At 40.4% G+C, this 22,909-nt stretch overlaps 1 protein-coding gene across 1 annotated transcript in view; it reads left to right on the top strand.

The window, feature by feature from the left end:
- The window catches only part of LOC118252598 (von Willebrand factor D and EGF domain-containing protein-like), a 207,373-nt gene that overhangs the window by 42,207 nt on the left and 142,257 nt on the right, over positions 1-22,909 (top strand). The window contains exons 3-8 of the mRNA XM_050711673.1: positions 4,325-4,550; positions 7,161-7,393; positions 14,479-14,568; positions 15,856-15,991; positions 19,851-20,068; positions 22,744-22,817. Coding sequence (XP_050567630.1) covers positions 4,325-4,550; positions 7,161-7,393; positions 14,479-14,568; positions 15,856-15,991; positions 19,851-20,068; positions 22,744-22,817 — 977 coding nt within the window. The remainder of the gene's footprint in view (positions 1-4,324; positions 4,551-7,160; positions 7,394-14,478; positions 14,569-15,855; positions 15,992-19,850; positions 20,069-22,743; positions 22,818-22,909) is intronic.

Raw genomic sequence — 22,909 nt, 5'->3', positions numbered from 1 at the left:
TTGAGTGGATAACAGATGTAAAATCACAATGCTTTAAATGCCAACCAACAATACACCAAAAAGCCTTCTATCTCCATTTAACTGAAACAATGCATTTCTCACATATGGTGCTACTTATTTTTAACAACATAATTTCAGTGCAATACCCAAGTGACAAGAACAATCCAGCTTGATTTCTTTGTGCAATTATAAAGAACCTTAGAGTGTTCAATCAATCAAACTAGTTGATTGTCCAAACCCCAACTAAATGGAAGGAGACATCATTGGATTAAACAATAATGGTCTATCCCATAGTTATTGGCAATGGGGGAACAAGTTTAATTTTTTTTGTTTAGGTTTCATGAACCAAATTATTTAAAAGATTAGCTGGTGCCTAATTATGAATCAAAAATACTTAATGAAGGCTTACCTGCCACATAAAGGTGTTGTGAAGATTAATTAGGGGAGGCTTATAAAATGCTTTGAAGATCACAAACAACACTTAACTACTATTGGATAAAGTATGAAAGTACTCAAAAAGCCTGGAAACAACCTAAAAAGTCTTTTTGTGTTTGTTTGTTTGTGTGTGTGTGTGCATGTGTGTGTCGTAGAAAAGCTCTCTTTTGTGCAAGCCAAGTACCTTACACAGATGCACTGAATTAGCTAGATTTAGGATTTACAACAACACAGTTTACTTCACTAACTTGCCATTAGGTCGACAAAGTGCAAGGCCAAGGAAACATGTTAAAGGAAGCAATCGAATGTATCTTATCCATTATATGGAGTTTTAATCAAGCACTCATTGAGGTTCACCATCCTCAAAACTATATAAGTGAGATAGAATTTGTAGGGAGAAGGCTATTTAATGGTAGACCTACCAATACTCCCAGAAATAAAAGGACAAACTTTGGGCACACAGATGTTTTCCAGTGTTGTAGCTATTGTACCTTATTTTTCTTCCTGCTGCATAGCTCCATTTCAAGTGAGAAATGCTTATATTTTCCATGCCACAGCACTGCCGTGTGCTGTACATTATGTAGATTGCCTGGATAACCCCAGCAAATCTGTGGTCCAATTCCCACCACTGGCTCCTCAGTAGACGAAATCATGCCTGCAAGAGACTTTCAGAGTTTGCTCTTGTGTGGAGGCAGCTGTATAACTCTTGTTCTTCATTTTGGAAGTGCTGCTGAATTATGGTACAAGATTCCCACAGCTTTTTGCTATTCTTAGAGCAGCAATGACTACAGTTATTGCAGGTAAATGCTATATCTTAAATGCCAATCGTTTGCTACCTCTGTATTCAATTTTCTAGTTACTCTCCCAAATGACTGCTTCAACATTTAATGCTAATTATGCCACAGCTGGGACCTGAACATTTTGGCTCTTTGAAATACCTCCTCTTAGAATTTTTTGATTTTTTTTTCTCAGTCTTTTTCTGTTCTTGTCTGTACTGCTGGTCAAATACGTGAATATACAATTGTCCTTGCCTCCCCCTCTCTGTAACACAAAGAGGCCTCACACAGCAAATCCTTTTGGCTAGTGTGGTGCAACTTACCTGAATAAGATGGAAAAGATGTAGCTCAAAGCAGAAAATAAATGTGTGTGCCCCAAAAAGCTGCCAGGAAAACCCAGCTTCTTGATTTATACCTTAAATTTTTCCTTGGCCACTGTATAATACTGCATCACAGTTTGTTACAATAATAGTTTGTTTTCTCACAGTCTGCATTTCCTGATCACAAAGTCAGTCAAAAGGGTTTGTCACTGCTTGTAATTTGTACACATTACATAATAAATGATTTTGCTCAAATGGTTTCAGTGCAAGATTTGCCAGAACACATCCAGGGTGCTGCAGATCACAGCAGGGGTTTATCGGAGAGCTTGCACACAATGCTGGGGGCTGCCACCAGCGGGACTAATCCATGCTTCCTCAAGCACTGAAACAGCTCACAGGCGTCTGGCGAGGATAAATACAAAGAGGGAGAAAATCACTGCCTTCTTATTTCAGTGGTTTATTTTTTTCTCTCTGTGTTAAGAGGGGATACAGACCTTCTTTTAGGTATAGACCACGTTTTGCAGACAGAATGCACTCACATCTGTCTATTTATCTACGTGGCCCACAGCACAGCAGATATATGAGAGTCTCATTAATGAATTTGTCTTTTCAGTAATGCTACAAGGCCAGGAAGTACTATTACCACCCCAGCTACCTGTTTTACCTCTGTTTTAGAGATAAGGCACAGAGGCACACCAGCAGTGAGGGGTTTGCTCAATGTCGGGCAGCAGACAGGGAAACTGAGGCACTGCTCCTGCCTGGCCAGGGCAGCCAGCAAGCACTGGGGCCGCTTACACTGGGCAAAACAGAAATGAAAACACACGACAGCTTGCTTCAAGAAGTGCAAAGTCCTCTACAGAAAGCTGTTAGAGGATTTTTTTCAGTTCATCTTCTTGTGGGTGCAAATGTTCCATGAGAGAAGTTTTTATATTTACATGAGTTAAATTATCAAGTTTCCTCAAAATGGTCATTTTTTCGGCAACCAAATGTCAGGAAATAGGGGCAATGGCCCTTTGCAGTGGGTGCTAGTAGCACAGGGAATGCTTCCTACAGGAGGAGCAGCATCAGCACCCCCTGTCCTCACATCAGGCAGCGAGTGCGGAGCATGGGTACAGTCACTGGCTCCATGGGGCCATGCCCAGAGGGATGGGAAGGCTGTGCTGTGACGCCTTACCAAATTGTTTTCCAAATTCAAGGTATAAGTGTTTCAATAAGCAAGCATGAAATACAGCCTGCTGATCTCCAGTCACCATCCTTCTCCCTGTACCCTTCTTTCTTTCTCGGCATATGGCATGTCTCTCTGGGTGATGCTTGCTCCACTCTTCTGTGTCTTTACAAGTATATGCTCTTAAATGTGTTTTGGAAACATGTTATTTCATATCAAATCCCACTCTCTAGGTCAGGAGTTCAGCAGGATACTAGAAATGCCCATTATCTGCCTTTCTCCCTGCACAGAAAGCACTGGTGTCCCTGAAAGCTGTAAATAAATCAACAGAACAAATCTCCTAAAGACCTACATGCAACATATCTTTTAAATAGAGCAAAGGATTCGTCTAAAATTCCAAGTAAAAATATATATATTTTTTGCTCATCTTCTTCACCAGATGAAGGTCTGCATGTCATTCCTTTGGGACATCCCATGCCGAGTCCCTGGTGACAGAGGCTCTGCCTCGCTGCATTTCTGGGGGAAAATAAGATTTTTATATTGATTCTTTACAATCTTTTTTTTTTTTTTTAGAAGCCTGACAGTAACTAGCTCCAAGTGGAAATCAGACCATGTCATACCATATGCTTTATTTTCTTTAAATACTTAGCTTCTATTGGGTGCGCAGACCCCATGCCCCATCCCTGCTTCCAGCTGGTGTAAAACTCAAGGGGGTAAAACTCAAGCACCAGGTGTGTGACGTAAGAGATTTATCCTTCGGTTTAGCTGTTTCCGCTGCTGTCACAAGAAACTTCTGATCTTAAAAAGTGAAGCTACAAACCTGGGCCAATGGGAATTTGTTGTTTTTTCCTATGCGACATATAGCCAAATGTTCACGCCTGGAGGGAGTGTGCTGCCAGAGCTGGACTATTAGAAATAGTGTTGTTCCCTGTGGCTGGCTGAGGAAATGCAAAGCAGCAGCAGCAGACACTCTCTGTGGAATATCACTGATATATGAGAGTTGATTATCGCCAGTGTTTGGCATTAATTTGCAAACCTTAACTTAAATATTGCTATGCTTTGCATATTGGCAAATGATAGGTAACAGCACAGAGTAACAAGTTACCATTGTGACTGACTGTGAATATGTTCTTAGGTTCAGATTTTTTCCTAATCTCCCTGTTGAGGTACTGAAATTAAAGACAGCTTTGGGTAATCATGCCTTGTTAGTCCATGGAAAGAGCCTAGCACCTACATACGGCAAATCAGATCTGACATGCCTGAACATCCCTTTGTAAGTTGGGAAACATAAATTTGGTGCAACCTCTCCCAGTCACGACTCAAAATGCCATAGTCCTAACCATTTTAGGACCAACCCTTTCTGATACATATGCAGCTTGTCGTGGGGATTTGCTGTGCTCAATGACATTGGGGCTCTAACCCATGAATTTGGTTAATCTGTTAATATATATGTATTTTTTTATCTGTGTAAAGCCACATCTCTAAACCGAGCAAGACATTTTTCATCTCCAGCTATACAGCTCTTTCACTGACCCTCTAAGCTCCCTACAAAGTCTTGTCTTCCAGTGGCTCTCCATGGAGTCCTACTGCACTTTGCCACAAACTGTTTCTTTTGTGTGCATCCTCAGATGAACAAATGTGGGACACAAGCTCCGGTGTGGCTGTCGCTGAGGTCTGAATCCCTGCCGGCTCCTGGTGAGATCAAGCAATTGACAGCCTGTGCTACCTGGCAGGTTTTTGGGAGCACCACAGACTGCTGCTTGTTTCGGATACCCGTTGCCGTCAGGAACTGCGGCGAGTTCTTTGTTTATCTCCTTCAGCCTACTCAAGGATGCATGGGCTACTGCGCAGAAGGTGAGGATGGGTAAAGTATTTATCAATAAGATTGTATATGCCTCTCTCGCCTCATGTTCAAAGGTCCTGGTACTGCAATACACATCTTGGTGACCTTGCGAGTCAAGCGTCACTCCCAGTAAGATGCAGACCATGTAGAAAATAAATCAGCAGCACTCCAAGGTGTTCCTGAGGAATAGCTATTATTACCAGTGCACAATAAAAGCTGATGTGTACTACTGAAGAATTTTCTTGGTTTCAGTTCACAGGTAGCCTTTCATACCGTCTTTGGCTCTGCTTTGGCTTGAAGTTGCACAGCCAGCGAGAGGAGGCATCTCAGTTATAGTGAGGTGCTGTATCCAGGATACTGTATCTAAGGTTTGTTCTTATCTTAAATAATCCAGTATCCCCCCCAAAAAAAGATAATTCAGAAACTCTGGAAGGAAAAAAAAAAATCTGATAACATCTTTATCACGACATTTATAAAATTACTCTCATCAGAAATAATTTTCAGCCTACTACAGGAGATCTAACCTCTGTTTGGTAGCTAGGAAACAAAGGAAATAGCAGAAAGCAATTGCTCACTCTGTTAAACCTTCTGAACTTCAGAGCATGTTCAGGTGTGTATGGATTTAGTCAGAAAAGACAGTTCTTTGTCAAAGGGAAGAAATTGTCTTTAAACCTTACTTTCAGCATTTTTGGACAGAGACGTGACACACTGAGAAACTGAGGTTATCACCTTTAAATCAGACAAAAATCAAGTTTAAATAAATTCTAAAGAGAGAGTGATCTATTTTCTTATCTTTATCAATATTTTAGCATTCCCACATGAAGAAGAGAAGACAGAGGAAAAAAAAAGGCTCAAAGAAAGTGGGATTAATTTATTATTTTGAAATAAGAAATAGGCATGAAAGTAAATGAAACTGTTCTTTAATTTCCACAATTCTTTCTCAGAAATGATTTTTTATCTGAATACCATCATTTTCAGTAAGCTTGGCTTTTTTTAACTTACAGCTTTCTCCCACCTTTGTTTGAAGAATTTTTTTCCAATACATTTTGGGTGATTAATTTTGTCCTTTCTGTTGATCCATACCTATTCAATAATGTAAATCCACCTGTATTTTTCATAAAAGAAAGTTTATCCTTTCCCATCTATCCCAAACCAGTGACCTTCCTTTTTCTTACTAAGGCTGTTGAAGCTTTCTCCTTTTTTTTTTCTAGGCATTTAAGCAAGGTTCACCTCTGTTGAGTCCTCAGCTTCTTGATTTGGGGAAGTTTTTGCGATATTGTGCATTGGATGGAAAACACTTAAAGCTGAGGTTTTTTGTTTGGTTGGTTTTGGTTTTGTTTTTTCCTTTGGGGGAGGGGGGTGTTAACTCACTGTCTGAAATCCAGCTGTGAACACTGGACCACAGCAGCCTCTGTGCAACCTCAGGTCTGGGTCCAGCGGGCACTGTAGGGTCTTCTTGGTGGGACTTGATGACCTGCGGCCCCATCCCATCCACAGGGAGGCTGGGGAGCATGACACCTGTCGGCAATTCCCAGCTTCAGAACAAAACAGATTGCAAGCTTCACAGTTTGGCAGAAAGGATGTCACTGGGACGAGCAGCGTACGTGCTTGCAATTCTGCTCATGTCCTCCTGCAAGCTGATCACTCAACTTTGTCCTTCTGGAAGAATTTCCTGCAAAAAGTCCTGATGTGAGTCATAGTTTGAGGCAGCTTCCCCTAGAAACAAAAGAGTAAAGCATATAAACAACCAGCACTTATTCATATTTTAAATAACTTGTTTCTTTTTCTTACCTCTTGTTATTTGCCCTGGACAGATGTTAACATATTGGTTCTTCATTCTGCCAGAATAGCCTCAGACCTTACTCTCTTGAGCTTCCATAATATTTTCTACACTCCTGAAAAAAAAAGTTTCTTAATATATCCTTTCAAAGCATCTGAACCAGCTTCTTGTTCTGTTTGAGCCTGGGTCTCTAGAGATGAAAGAACATCACCCTACAGTATTATACATCTTTTTGTTTCTCCTTTCCAAGTGAATTTGAGAGGAATAAAAGTTTCGGACTTCATTACTTGTTGAAGCCTACAGAAAGCAGGCTGTATTTTTAGATTAGTGGTATTATTCTGGGCAGAGCGGGACTATACATAGCAGGGTCATCCTCAGAACGTCCCAGCACAGCCTGGCAAGGATTTTCACAGCATGGTGATATGAGCTGGGTGCTATTTGAGTTGACCTCTGCAGCATCATTCATTCTCATATCTCTTCTGTACTTACTGCAGAACTCAGATCAGAAGGCTTTGCTTCTGGGGAATGCCAAGCTGGCGGCCTTTGCCAGAGTAATTAATTTGTATCAATCCATGTGCTTCATTTCAATAGCATTTCTCTGACTGCAAAATAAAAGAATCCCAGGTCTAATATTATAGCATTGGGTAGTCAGTACCAAATTAGCTATTTTCACACTTCACATGAAATACAATTCCTTGCTTACATAGTTAATAATCAAATCACAAGAAAACGTGGTATTTCTCCCAGGTTTAGTTATATTGAAATCTTCCTGTTGAGACAATGATTGTAGCATTAAAAATAGCATTTTGTGCTACATCTTTCTTCTGTTTTTGTCTTTCAGAAAACCTCCCAAGCTTGACTTTGCAGCCAGCGATAACTCCCGAGCTCGTGCAAGGTCGTGCCCACCTGAAATGCACCTGGGCTCCCCCCGGCTCCACACTGTTTATGCAGTACACGGTGGTCTGGTCACGCCTGGTCGCCCCTGGCACACGAGAGCAGATCCGGCATGACACCACCCCACAGGCTTTTTCCTTCCTGGAGATGAGCAGTGAAAATATCCGACTGGGAGACACGGTAATGCCAGCCTGCACACAGCAACATGCGGTCAGGACCCCAGGGGGGTCAAATCCCTTCTGAAATCACTGGTTTTCTTTTTGTTTGGTTGGTTTTTATTTTATTTTTTTCCTAGTGCTGCTCCTCACTTGTTACACTTAACATCTAATGTAGAAAAAAATACTGAAACTGGGGCCTGTTGTGAAACAGGATTAAGTAGCATTTACCAGATTCAGGACTCGTAACATTTCTTTGGATTGCATGGCACTCCTGGAAGCTGTCCATTTTACTATTTTCTAAAGGCAACTTGAATATTTACACTTCCATTACAGCTTCAGTAGTATAAAGTTGGTATGAGTAGTAGGTACATGTGCCTCAGACAGCTTTCGAGTAGTATGTTTCATACCTTGCAGCAGAGAGAATTTGCAGTAGAGGCAGATTCAGCTATATGCACTCAGTAATTTTTATACTCATGGACCAGAGACACAATAACATCTTTTCACAGAAGAGAAAGATGGTACATTTTAAAATAGAGGGAGGTTTATTTTATGGTCTTTTTCATGGTGTCCTGCCTCTCTGATTCCAAATTCTTGGTTCAATAGCATACTGAAAGATAGAGTTCATTACAAAACAATCTGTAAGAAGTGTATTTGATGGCTTACACAGCAACACAGATCTAGCTTCAACAACAACAACAAAACAGAAGCCAATACAAGATGTGAAAAAAATTGACTTGGGTATGAATTCATGGCCTTTCATGGTACAGAAACAAGACTTTTAAAGTTAAATTAGGTTCATAACTTTTATAGGCAGAGAGCCATTAGTGATGCTACAACAAACTGAAAGAATAAACAGGGATAATGGCCTTGTGTTAAAAGTAGGTTGGAAATAGTCTTGGCATTTTGCAGCTTCTCTTTGAGATATTTAAGAAACGCGAATAAGCTTTTTCAAGTTCTTGAAAAGATGAATCATCTATAACAGTAGCACAATCTAGATAGTATTTTTTTTCTCATTTCTCCTCATAATTATGTCTTCTGAGTTCAGAATCTGACTGATGCTGCCCTCATTCATAACATAACACAAGGCAGACAATTCTGCCAGTTTTCAAGACAAGTTTGTGTTACAAAGAGATATTTTCATCAAAATAATTTCACTTGTAATCACTTCAAATCTAGATTTAACAATACTGAGGGATTCAGAGAAAATATACTTCTGTTAACTAGTCACACCACCAAATCTTTATAAGACCATTTTTATTATATTAAGTTTTCAGTAAGCCCTTCTTTGTCCTCTACTGAAACCCACACGTTTAATTTAGCAGGTTTAGTGAGACTAAAATGTTCTTTTCCTTGCTAGAATTTTTTAAAGGTCTTCACAGCCTATTTGACTAATTATAATTATCCATAAATCATCACTGGTGAAACCCAAGCAACAAAGCCTCAGCTGTATCTGGGAATTCAGTTCTGCAGAATAAGGATTAAAAAAGCATAGTACTGTGTTTGCCATCCCAGTCTGGGTTTCTGATAACAGTCACAAAGGGGGGAACACTCCTTTCACTCCCAGAGGCGTAAACCTGAAGCAACTCAATAAACATGGGTAGGACTAACACAAAGGGAAGGGGACACTATTAAGGGGAGATGAGAGACCTTGGGGACCAAATTCAATTGTGCAGACACAGTTCTCAACCTCCTGGGCCCAAGCAAGATGCAAGTAGGAGAAGTTTTTCACAGGCAGCTTTAAATGGAGACCAGATCTCTATTGATAGAGCCATATTAGAGAGTAGGCAATGAACGAGAAAGAGAGAGAGTCCTAGCTCTCTTTCCCCATCTCCATCCCTGTGGCTGCACACCACCAGGTGTGTGGGTGTGATTCAGGGAAGAATTGCTCCCCCAAGATGCAGAAGTTGCAGCATTTACCAAACTACTTTCATTTAACCTACCTTTCACCTACCTGTGCATAGTCCGAATTTGACTTCAACATTTTTATAGGTGAATACTGGGAGCTGTATTATTTCTAAACCCTACCTAAAATCAGCATCTTCTCTGTTCATTTCTTGATAAAACACTACAGCCAAGCAAAATTATTTTCTTTTAATCACTGTTTAGGTGATTGATATCTACTCTATTTTTTATCCATCAGAAAGTCCCCAAGTAATAGGTCAGTCACATAATATAATATCTATCAATATATTCTAATATGCAGTCAAACCTTAGAGAAGAGTAGAAATTTACTGGCCAACATTTCTGAACTTGTATTGACTAAACAGTCAGTTATTTTTTAATAGCTATCATGTGTGCTTTTCTCCTACATCTTTGGGTTCCAATGTTGTTATTTCAGACAGTAATATTGGCAGCATAATGTTCGTGAAACTATTGCAGCCTTAAATAAATCTATAATATGTCGCTATTTCTATATGAACACTGAAAGAAGCTTACTCCATCTGATATGAAAATCCTGGCATTCCTAAGCCTTATTTATGCGATGGTGACAGAGGTCATTTCATTCCTCGAGGCACAGCCATCTATAAATTATAGCAGCACACTGTGAGTAATGAGTTATGCTAAGAAAGGTGTTCAGAAGAAAACCGTGGAGATTTTGCTCTGCACAGCAATCCCAAAGTTCATATGGTGAGGAGCAATTGTCACCATACATAAACTATGATGCACATTGTAAAATAAAAATGTTTAAGTAAAACTGGCCTTTCTAAGCTGCCTGCCAAAAGTGGCCATTTTGTGAGGCACTCTGCAACACTACAAGAATAAACCCAGCCAAAAAGACTGTAAATGAGTGCTTCAATACATAAGAGAGATAATTTTCACTCTCAAGGGAAGAGGAGTGAAATTTCCCACTGCTTAAGCATTAATTCTATCCCAGCCATTGGACTTGACATAGGAAACAACAGAAACAGGAAGAACTGCCTATTTGTAGGTTACACCTAAGTTTAAAATTTCTTTCTGAAACTTCAGACAGAGAACAAGAAGCATCCCCGCAGAACACAGAGCTCCAGGTGGACCCGAAATGAGATTTTAATGCAGAAAGGGGCAGACAGTGATGAGCAAAGCTCTGCACCTGATAAGATGCCGCACTTCTACCCTGGGAAGATTTATTTCCTTAGTAGATGAAGGACCTGCAGTGAGCCTCCGCATACTATTTGGCAATTTCCCACTAGAAAGAGCTGCCTGTTTATGGATAGCCTATAGCTGAGCGGGACCTCCTACGGGTCAGGTCTCACCGCTGCCCAGCTCCCTCCCTTCTACAGCAACAGCCCTTTGCAGGGTACGATTTATGTCCAAAAGCCTTAAGGGCTATTTTATTAATTTACTCAATGTGAGGCTCTCCCTACTTGTCCCTTCCCACTAACCCTTCTGGAGAGCATGTCCAGAGACTTTGTTCCTTCCCCTTTCTGCAAATAAGTACAGCCAGATCATTTCTGGGAGCTAAACCCCCCACTCCTCCAGCTTTCCTAGGAGCACCTGCCTTCAGTTCTGCTCCTCCCTTGCTCTTCTCACCCAGGCTGTACACCACAGCTCCTCCCACGCACACTCCCCAGCTCCCAGCAGCACCACTCCTCCATGCTTCTCTAACCCCAGCCCATTAGTGTTTAATTGAGGAGGATACGGCAGTGGAGGCCTTCCCAGCCATCACAAGATACCTTTTCACCTGGCACGATTGATTCCCTGCCAAACCCTTCACCTGCAAGCCATCAGTGTGCATGAGTGACTCTTACCCTTGCAGCCCCTGCCTGCCTTCTGGCACGGGCTGTTCAGCTGTGAGGGTAGCTCCAAGTCTTGGAGTTAATAGAGTGAATCAGCCACAGTTAGGCTCCTGCACCTTACTGGAAGCACACAGACTTCCCTGCCCAGTGAATAGGCAAGAGCAGGCATCCCAAAATGCTACCTTATGCACCAGATGCGTGTCCTGCCCTTCCCAAGGGGTATCCCAACTCCTGGGGCACAAGCTGCAGAAGGACAGGAGGCAGGACTGCAGCCAGGAACTGCCATGAACATTGCTTATTTTCCCTGGTGTGTGTTTAGGTGAGGTAGGTGAGCAGTACTGATGGATGGTTCCAGCCCCAGTGCCCCAACCTGGCAGCTCTCCTCATTTTGGGGACATGTGGCACTGCCCCTGGGACGTGGCTGGGAAGGATGGTGGCACCTTATTTGCCAGTGCTTTGAGAAGTGTATAGCTGAGATCAGCCTTTCTGAAGCTTCCCAAAAAGAACAAATTGCCTTGCAAACCTGGGAGCCTTCACAGATCAGTGACTGATGAGCAGGGATGGGTGCTGATCACAAAAACAGGCACCTCCAGGTTCCTCCAGGAACCCAACCCCTTGCCCAAGCCCAGCCCAAACACCTTTAGCATCAGCACTGCCCAAGGTGGCTAAGCTACTCAGGACACTGTGACTCAAAAAATTATCCTTTGGATTCAAGGAAGGGTTGTAACCCAGAGCCTTCTGAAGCTGCTTGGCCATAGGATGTGTGCAGTGCCTTCAGATGATGCAGCTGAAGGGTGTGCTGCTGCATGTGCTGGGAAGTGCCCCCCTGACACCTCTGCTCGCTGCCTTTGAAGGTGGGAGAACACATGAATGAGGCTTTATTTGAGCTTTTCTGTCCCTGCCCTCAACCCCGTGTCTCTCACCACGTGCTCAAGCTACCACAAATGATCTCCATGCTGCATTTAGAAGTAATTAGGGGTGTGGAAAGGGGTGAAACTGGAGGTTTTTGTTTTTTCTTTTCTGTTTGAAAATGAGTACAAATAATGCATTTGAGGAAGATTTAGTCTCTGGGAACTCTAAAAAAATAATTTTGATGTGCAAGTCATTTGGGGAGAATTTGCCAAAGATGGTGACAGGTTCCAGAATTAAAATACTCTCCCAAATCACTTCCCAAGCTGCCCGACCTCCACCAAATCAGTGACTGAATTCTGCTTTTCACTGAATATGCTGCTCCCTGGGTTCACAGTGAAGTGGGAAGAAATCTGATAGAGTTCACTTAAAGGCATAAACCTGCTCCAAAACACAGGAAAGGAGACATTTCGGCAAATAACTGACAGCACACTGCTGTCAGTATTGCTTTTATCTCTTTGCTTTAAAAAGGCAGCATCTGTAGAAGGGGGAGAGAAAGAAGAGAAAGAAAAAATTGATTACTGAACTAGAGAAAAAGAGCAAGTATTTAGCTGAAGGCAAATAAATAAATAAATAAAAATCTCCTTGCAGTGACTATCATAATAATGATGTGACAAACTGTCAACCTGTAGCTCGGTAGCCAATGAACACATCGGCTGGTTGTGAAGCGAAGTGCGCACCTAACAAGGTAAAGGCACTACAAGGAGAGGAGCAATAGGAAAGACAGGAGTGAAATGTAACTTGTGACGGGTGTCTGTACACCGAGAATTGGGAAAGCTTGTGCTAATCTCCATAGGTGCTGGAGGTAGAACTGGAATGGACTGAAAATCTCCTCAGCATGTCTTTATAGAGTAATTTTCCATTTTGATGTTATCAATAAAACATACCTCTTTTCTACAACAGGAGAAAACACAGTGTGTGCAGGGAATGGAGCTGGGTCCCCACGTGCTGCAGGGTATTTTGGGGCAGATCCCTGGGAGATGCCCCTGCCAGCACAACACATCCTTGTGAGCAGCCCTGCTGCTCCGTCTGAACGATTTGGGTAAAAATCACTGAAGCAGAAAAGTGCAAACAGCCCACCAAGCATAAATATAATATCTGCAATGCAGGTGCCCTGGATTTGCTTACTGAGCTCTGTATGGGATTTGTTTTTATTATTTTTCTTACTATTTTATATTTTTTTATTATTACCCGGAGAACACAAGTTTCTCTCCTTTGGAGGCAAATTAGCTAACAACAGTGTTTCTGAGGGATTTTAACCTTAAGAGATCTCTGAGGCCCATGTCGCTTTTCCTCCAGATTGGAGAACGATAAGGTGCTAATGAACAGGAGTTTTTTGGGTGGTGAAGGAAATACTCCAGAGCAGTAAGCAGCTCATGCGCATAGGACCACAAGAATTTGAAAATGCCCTGTTTTTTGAGCTGTTTTTGCTGTCACTGGCCATGAGAGTAGTATCTGAGCAGGCCGGTGAGAGCCACTGGGAGACACGGAATCTGTCTGGAGGAGCTCCTCACCATGGAAAGTAAATCAGATCGGTCTGCTTCCTCTTCATGGGTCACTTGAGGCTTCAAAAAGGCAGCAGCTATAAATATGCCATCTGACCAATTGGAATTGATTTATTATGGCACAAGCTGTTACTCCATTTCCGAGAAAAAGGCCTCCAAAAAATGAGAGCTACAGTTTCAGAGCTGGCTGTATTTTGCTTTAAGGAAAAATTCTGTAGTTTAATCTTATGATCCTAGAAATGATGTTAGCAGTTTGGGTTTTGTGAAAGCAATGAAACATTAAGATGGCAGATGGTGTGCGGGCTCAGCAGAGATAAAGGTTGCGTGACTGTGCTAGGAATAAAACATAAATGGCATGGTACATTGTGTCTGGTGGTTTTTTTGTTTGGGGGGATTTTTTTTATTTATTTATTTTTTATACTATAAACCTTTCAGGCACATCTGCATCATCTTTTATATTGCAATAAGAAAAATGGAGCTCCTTATATTGCTGACACTGTTTCTGAGGCTGGATGACTGTCAAACTAATTTAAATTAAAAAACAATTTTAAAACATGGTATTCAATCCATCAGGCATTCTGAAGTCTGGGATCCCAAGGGCCAGTGTCCTGAACTTGACAGCAATGTCTATAAACGGTGTAATTCTCCCTAATTAAAATGAGTTAATACTACTAACCCTTACGAGTTGTTTGGAAGAATAAAAAAGAAAATGCACTGTAAGCATTCAGTGTTATTAATTGTTTAGACAGAAGCCATGTTTCTTTGCATCAAAAATTCTTTCAGATCTCAAGGTTTATGCATAAACATTCTTAATACCTTGCCCCCCCAAATATGTTTCAATGTTTTTTGTTTGTTTGTTAAAAAAAAAAAAAAAAAAAAAAAAAAAAAAGCTCAGCAACCCAGAGGAACAAGAAGATGTATAATTATTTGGGTTTTGTTCAAGAAAAGCTATAGCACACACTGTTTATTTACTGCAGGTCTTTTGCACTGTCACTGCGTTTGCAAGGGACACTCCTGAGCAACAATCATTGCCTGAGGAGAGCAAAGGTTTCTACGCCGGGATTAAGGTAACGCCGGTGGCCCTGATTTCCTGACTTCTCCAGCGTCTCCTTGGGGAATATTTATATATTATCTGACACGCTCTGACAAACAAGGCACAGACACATAGGCCTTGATCATCATAACCAGCACTGCTTTTATGCTCACTTTGTGAAAATGTCTTAATAAATTATATGGCTTTCAGTCTGTTTGCAAAATGCCCTAAAGCACCCATCAGCAGAGTGTGCAGGTGTTGACACTAATTCAGCATAAAGAATGTGCAAAACTACATCTGCCAGTAAATACGCCCCAAAGTACTCTGGTGGTTATGTATAAATGGAAGCCACACATACAAAGATGCAGATTTTTTTTCTAACTAAACCAGAACAAAATGAAAACAGGTATGAATTTTTATCCATCTCCTCCTTATGGTCATGCCCTACAAAAATCAAGTTGCTGAGGGTAAGTCATACTGAGTGCAAAGCCTGGGTCTAATCCTACCCAAGGATGTGACTGTCATCCAGGAGAATTTGAGATCTTCTAAGCATCTAATTTTCATGCCTACAAGAATGGGCTTTGAAAAAAAAAAAAAAAAGGAAGCCTGTTCTGTGTCATTGGAAGAACAGTTACAGGTTTTTTATCAATGTCCAAATTTCCCAGGGAATGGAAATTCCCATTTCTTACTGGCCCTGGGTGCTGTTTCTGCTCTTGCCCCAAGAGAACAGCCATGCAGAAACCGCCCAGCCCCAGCTCCTCTCCCTCGTGCACTGAAGCTGCAATATATTATGTATAGAGAAATCCTTCTTCATGCCATAGCAGGGAAGAGGAATCGGGTGAAAATTGCACTAGCTTTGCACCTGGGGCAGAGTACAAATATAGAGTCCAGGATCATGAGGTAATGCCGTACTTTAGGTTATAAATACTACTGGTATTTCTCTCAGTGCATTGGAATGGGAGCTCCTTTTAACCAGGGATATTAAAAATGAACAAATTCTATGGTGGCATACTATTTTCAGGCTTAATAATAACCTATTTTTAGATGAGGAGATGAGAATTAATTAGACACTATCTATGACAACTGCAAACATTATTTTATTATTTTTTTTAATTACGAAGAGTGTTACAATATTTTAACAAAAAATTACCTTTGGAAAGTTGCAGATGATTTCTATGAAGTTATTATTATGAAGATTATTATTATTTTACAAGCAATTATATTGATTCATAACTGATTAAAAACACTCAAAATGTCAAAAATATCAGTATTGCCTTATTAATCTATCAAAATGATGTAAAAGTTATTTTTTTATTTCCAGTTTTTACCAGAATCGTTACAAATTGCAGAAGATGGCAAGGAACATGTTTTGACCATTCTGAGCACTGTGCCCATTACCTGTTCTGGGCATGATGATTCCTGTAAAATCACATTACAGCTAAATACTGAGGATTTGGGTGAGTTTTACATATTGGCATCAAATCAATGTGATTAATTTTTCCTGCAATTCCATTACAATGAATTCTAGATTAAATTATAAGACTTAAATAACTAAAGAGGGCAGAGCCTATAAGCTCAACAAACTAAGCCATATATTCATTTGCAAAATAAAATAGATGATGATATCACTCAGGTATTTGACACCAAAAAATATCTGAGCTGTCTTAATAGCTGTCTTAACCTGAACAACAGTCCATGAAGATTTATGGGGGGAAATAACTATGAGCAGAAGACCTTTTTTTAAAAAAAATTCCAGGAGCATAATGTTCTATTTAAAATTTTTTGTAGCAGAAATGGCCTTAGCTAGAATAATTTTATCAATTATCAATAAGAAACTCACCTGCGTATTGATTATTCAGTAAATGTGTATCAAAGCCTTTTTTCTTTCTTTTCTGCCTTACAGTTATTGTCTGTCTTAACAAAGAAGAATAATAAATAATCATAATAATGTTTTTTTTTCTCTTTCTAAAGTTATTTTTTTAACTTGGAAATATTGACAATGTCACTTAGAAAATCCTCTTGCTCTTTTAAACAGTGTATGTTTTCCCAGGTTAATCTGGTGGAATATCATGCTTAACCAAGGGGCCTATATGGATTTTTACTTACCATTTACAATAAATAAAACATCCAACCATTTTTCTAACAAGAGATTTATTTTTCTTCCATAGGTGATTCAGTGAGAAAAATGTTTATAGATAGGATTAAAGCACAAAAAGACAGTTCAAATAAAAATAATATTAAAAAAAAAAGTTGCCAAAGCCCAGATAGTTCCTGATATTTTTCCCTTTCTGAATTCCTCTCCTTTCTCTCCCCATCCTCAGCCAAGTGTACAGACAGAACAACAACAAAAAAAAAATCATTCAAATGATATCATAACGCAATGATCTTAAACTGAACGGCACCTTATGGTTCCAGCAGCTGTGTTGGCTGTCATACATGGAGTACTTTGCATTTCTTCATGGCTCAGTGCTGCTCCCTTCTACATATTGCTCTTGGCTTACAGTCTCTGCTAGTCCATCAGGCAAACATTTGCTGAGCTCATGGGAACAGATTTTCTTAGATATTGAGGTAGCTAAGAATGCAGGCTTGTGTGTGGTGGAATATCCCTGAAACCTCCAAGCAACCTGCAAACCTACAGCTGACAGGGATCAAATGAGAATTAGTCATATAAACTATCAAGGTAATTTTTGAGTTTGATAGATTGGACTGAGGCTGACCCCTCGCTATGGTCTTCTCCAGTCCCACAACATGCATTTTACTGGAAGAAAAAAATGAGGCAAGATCTGCAGAAGCAGATTTATTTTCATTTTGTCAATGGGCATGATGTGTTGGTGGCAAGATTTGCCAGGATGGAGTCAAAACTTGACCAATTAACTAATCTTTGAAGTAGTTTGCTGTTAAAGAGGCAGTTTTAATCATCAGTTTTAATCAACACGTTTCTGTAGCTTAAACTAATAACCAGCTCTAACCTTTGATTACTCCACCCTGAGGCTGTTTCCTTGGATGGCAGTTCAACTAGTATTGATCAATTGAGATATCTATATGTACTTAAGGTTGAGTACCTACTGGTGGGTGTTTGTACAACCATAGGTTTGTTTTCAGCCTTTATTGTCAGTAGGGTCCATTTTTTTATCTGAAGGAATGCTGTGGGCTTCTGAAAAACACAGTGTCAGCCACAGTGCTATAAATTGAAAATGAAAACAATTTTAGCTGAGATTCGTTTATACCGAGCAAATTAACCAACAAGCTCCTTGTCTGACTGAGTCCATCTGACAACACTGTTGTGTTAATTATGTAGGGAATAAGTGATAAGAAAGCTAATTACAAGCGCAGAAATATCTCTCTAAGTTCAGACAATATCATAATGAATGCCAAGACACAGCAAAGCCACTGGAGTTCGGCTTCTGTTAAGTTTATCATTGCTATTTTGACAAGATGATTTTCTTTGATTTTAAACTTTTGTTCTGGGTTGTGAGCAGAGCTTGTGGGACTGTAATAGCAATAACTATTCTTCATGGAAGCCTCCAATTTAATTGAATCAAAAACCTTAAAAATAAACCAGGACTTTTCTGTAAGATGTAAGGCATCCTTTAAGGATTTGGAATGAGTGATGATGTGCTATTAACATTTGTAGGTTTTTAGTTTCATTCTTAGAGAACTCTACAGGGTTAATTTCAATTACATTTTATGAGTCTTTTCCATAAGGAATAAAATGTTGATTATGTGATTGCATTAGAAATACCATTGTAAAATACCTGAATGTCATCTACTATAAATTATTAAGCAATTCTACAAATGGGAAAAATGATATGGAAATCATTTATTTTCATATCTGATTAATTCTATTGCCATCATTTCTATAACACTGTTCTTATCAGCTGATAATTATTGGTCTGGGACAGAAAGCTAAACACTCAGCACAAATGCCGGCAGTCCTGAAATCAGCAGCAGGATTCTGATGGGCTGGTAGGGCCATGATTTCATTCTTTACCTAACAAAGGACTCACGAAGGGTTGGTCTGCTCCTGAGGAGCAGATAGACACTATCTGAAATGCAGACCAGCTGTATCACAACCATATGCTATCATTATTCACTGTTCATAAATAAAAAATGATAATAAGTGTCAATGTAAGAGAAATCAAGCAGTTTGGTTTGTCCTTTACCTGGGATTTGAGCATGCAGGGTTAATCCTCAAGGGAAATGGACACTACTAGCCCTACTAGAAAAGGTTTCTTTTGGAAATATATGATGTGCAAAGCTGCATGAATAACTTGGGTTGCCATTGCCATACTGATTTTATTCACCATCCTTAACTTCCCTACCCATCACAGATACCTACATAGTCAGTATCACCATTAACTTGTTACTTTTCCACAATCTTTTAGTGAATTTCCTTGTGAGGGGGAGTGGAGAGGCAGGTGACCTATTCTCCGTTATCACCAGTGATAGGACTCGCAGGAACGGTGTTAAGCTGAGGCAGGGGAAGTTTAGGCTGGACATCAGGAAGAGGTTCTTCACCGAGAGGGTGGTTGCACACTGGAACAGGCTCCCCAGTGAAGTAGTCACTGCACCAAGCCTGTCTGAATTTAAGAAGCGATTGGACTGTGCACTTAGTCATATGGTCTAAACTTTTGGGTAGACCTGTGTGGTGCCAGGAGTTGGACCTGATGATCCTTATGGGTCCCTTCCAACTCAGGATATTCTATGATTCTATGATTCTATGAATTTATCCTCACAACCCCATTATTTTACAGTTTGGAAAGTAAAGCACAGTATCACAGTATAACCAAAAGAAAGTAACAGAGAAAGCTCTCCAAATCTGCTGCATTTATCTTCCCATGATGGATCCAAAGTTCACTAAAAACTGACTGGAGAACATTCCCTTTCCAGATCAAAAATTCTCTGTGCTTTAAATTAAATAACTCCCAGCAGATACCTTGTTATAATAAAGCTAGTGAAAGATAAATGTTTTCCAGAAACACAGTTTCATCTCTTTCTTTGTCACAAAAACAACTCATCTTCATTTCCTGGGCATGGACCCATAAAGATAAGACTGTCATTCCAGAAATATTAGCACCTGTGGACAGAAAAGCACCAATGAGTTTCAGTAAGCTGTCTACTGCAGGGAAAAAAAAAAAAAAAAAAAAAAGTAAAATGTGCTAAAGAATGCCAGATTGAGTCAGTTGCAACCATCTTCATGCAAAACCTCTCTGAATTCAACACATATGTGTCCTGGAATGTAAAGTATTTGTGTTGGATGGGATCGATGACTGTTTGGGTATCTCTTGTCAGACTCAGTGTTCCTGTTCATTTTAGACAGGCAATTACCAGGGCCCCCAGATATCGCCCTTTCGTCGTGCCAGGTGGACCTGGTGCCAGCGCCCTGCTCCAAGGGCAGCTGTGCAGCAGCCACGCTGACGGTGACAGCCGTGACAGACTTCGCTCAGGATGGGAACCGCATCAGCCGCATCAGAGCTGAGCCAGTCGGATGGAGAGATTCGCTTTGGAAGGCTCACACAGCAAAGGATGTGAAGGTTAGGTCCTAAAATGGAAAATGTGACAAATTTAAATGGGAAGAATAGCATCGGAGAAAATGAGGCAATGAAAAACCTTAACCATATAAAAACCTGTGGACCACTGTTCCCACAGTAACCTAAAACACGCTCTCTGAAAACTAACAAGTGAAGCTTTTTGCTTTAACAGATTTAGGTTTCATTCTAATTAGACCATCAGTAAGGCCAACAGATGGATTATATGTGTAACCAGCCAGCGGTTTGGACAAAAGCAGAGGAAAGGCTGTATCTTGGTAATGAGAAAGGAAGGTTCAGCATCACCGTGTTCAATATGTGACTGTTCCAGGAATCTCTAGGACACCTCTGACAACAACAGTCTCTTCATTTATCGCAGTACAGAGCATCCAAAGTAAAGATAATGGGAATCAATCAGGGAGGCTAGCCACACTGTCCATGCAGGAAGCCTGGCCAAGGCAGTATGGTGGGCAGGAGCTGGCCTGCTGGCTGTGGAGCTGGTTTAGAGCTTCAGCTGGGAAGTCTGAAAGCCAAAATCCCACCACCTGGGGGAATAAGCAAGAAGACAGATTTGACTCAGCTAAAACTCTCAGAGCAGTTGGAACATCCAAGCTGGAGCATTTAAAATAACTGAAAACAAGCTCCCAGCTAAATCTGTAAGTTCACTGTCCTGATTCTGATGGATTTACTCATGGTAGGATAAGATTAAATTGGACCAAAAGAATTTTTGTCTTCAAATGTAAAACGTCTAGCATGTGCTTATTTCCTTTCTTCTCCAGCACAGGCTTCCCTTACACTTTTTAAGATTCTTATATCAGAAATTGCAGATAATTCAATGTAGTGCACACACATACCCATATTTTTTTCTTGGAAGCTATGAATGCTTCCACTAAAGTATGAAAATGTAGCAAATATGAAATGGAATTAATCAATTTTAATAATAAATTCCATCTATCTCAGTTAAAACTTGATCTATGAAAACATAATAGACATTACCTTCTATTCCCCCCTATTTCCCCATTGCTGCTTTGCAGTTAATTAGAGGCATTAATGTAAAACTGCTCCTGCAACAGGAGAAATCCATATATTAAAATCCACATAGTCTATAGTCTATAGTCCTTCAGACTTGCTCAAATATTTTTGATTTATCTGAAAATTGAACAGAAATGGTGGGCAGAACATTCTGACAAATTCAGACACCTGAAAAAATTGATTTCTTCAGCACACTAGGGCTGCCTATAACTGAGACTTGCATCCTTTGCCAGCACCATGCAAGAAAACAGCAGAGCGGAAAAGGTTGTCGCCATGGAGAAAATTAGAAAATTTGGAGATACTTCTTTACATCACTCTGGTAAACACAAATGATACAATTGACCTCAGATCAAAAAGGTGTTCAAAGAGGTGTTAAGTTCTTCATTCCTCCAGACAATCACTTTAATAGTCTGGGATGCCAAACACCTGTGGGTGTCTAAGCAATGTCTCCGTGTGATGGTTGAGGGACATTTTGAAATACAGATGATTTATTGCCTCAGGTGAGGAATTTTATCAAGTACTGTGGTTCTATCTTCACCCTCTTATTCATTTATTTAATTTCTCCACTGTTCCTAAAAGCTAAATTCTACTTTGTCGCTGAAAGACTGCACAAGGATATACTGGCCATTCTTCTTCCCTGCTCCGCAGATGGTGGCAGAACTAACTGAATTGCACCTTTGGATTTCTCATGGGCAAAGAGCACGCAAGGAATGAACAGCCCTGGCCAAGAAATCAGCCCGGCAGGCTGGATATGGGAAAATCATAATACTTCATCATGCCCACCAGTGTGACTGGGAGCCCTTTGTATTGCAAATCGCTGCACACCCCAGTCTTGCATTTCTGAGGGTTGGATAGCAGAGTACACAGCCATGACAAGGAGCCATCTTGAGAGGCAGAGGAAGTACAGGCCCAGCAGGGCCTGAGATTCAGGTCTTGCAACTTCCAAGGGAGTTTCCTGACTCTTGGCTTTCATAGGTATATCTGCTCCTTGCAGGTCACCAGGACTCTTAGACCTTGTCTGTGACCTGGTTTATTTCCAAGTAACCAAGAGCCGAAGCTGATGATCCTTGTTGCTCTAGTAAATCCTTTCCTCTTTCATTCATGTGCCAAAAGCAGACAGCTCCACCAGCTTAATTTGTGTCCTTGTCACCAGTACCCAATTGATAATGTTCACATAAAATTTACAAATCAGACATTCATATGCTGTATCAGGAAATTTAAGGTCAAGCTAGGGGACAGACAGTGACTACTGCTAAAATATGCTAATGCTACTTAATTACAGCATACCTTAGACAATCCTTAAGGCATTAAAATTAGTACAATTTAATGAGCACTCTACTCTCTTGATAATTTCAGTGAATGATCTACTTCTTAGCAAAGAAGTTTAATACAAAAGGTTTGCTTTTTACCAGCTAGATAGTGCATTACATCAGGTAGAATAGGAGCACTTTGAACTCCCATATTGCATGGGATTAAACTCAGTTGTTTGAAAGCGAAGCCTATTTTGTACCCATCCACAGTTATGTTTTAGAAGTCAGACTTTAGTTTGTACTTGACACATGAATCCTGCCCCTAATGTTTTGTGAGGAGCGGTAATGAAGAAAAACTGCTGTGTAGACTGTATTCATTACGCATTTCATTTTAACTAGGTCACAGTTCAAGACCTCCCAACAGGGAACTGCTACTCTTTCACTGATCCACACATTATCACATTTGATGGATGGTGAGTATTCTACTTTGAAATAATTTGGCTCGATTACTGCAGTTTTCAGTTTCTGGATATAGCATGCATTTGCCTTTACATTAGAATACCAA

Source organism: Cygnus atratus, chromosome 6 (assembly GCF_013377495.2).
Source record: "Cygnus atratus isolate AKBS03 ecotype Queensland, Australia chromosome 6, CAtr_DNAZoo_HiC_assembly, whole genome shotgun sequence".
Taxonomy (NCBI): Eukaryota; Metazoa; Chordata; class Aves; order Anseriformes; family Anatidae; genus Cygnus; species Cygnus atratus.
Note: the sequence above shows the minus strand (reverse complement) of the source record. Positions and strands in the feature narration are given on the sequence as shown.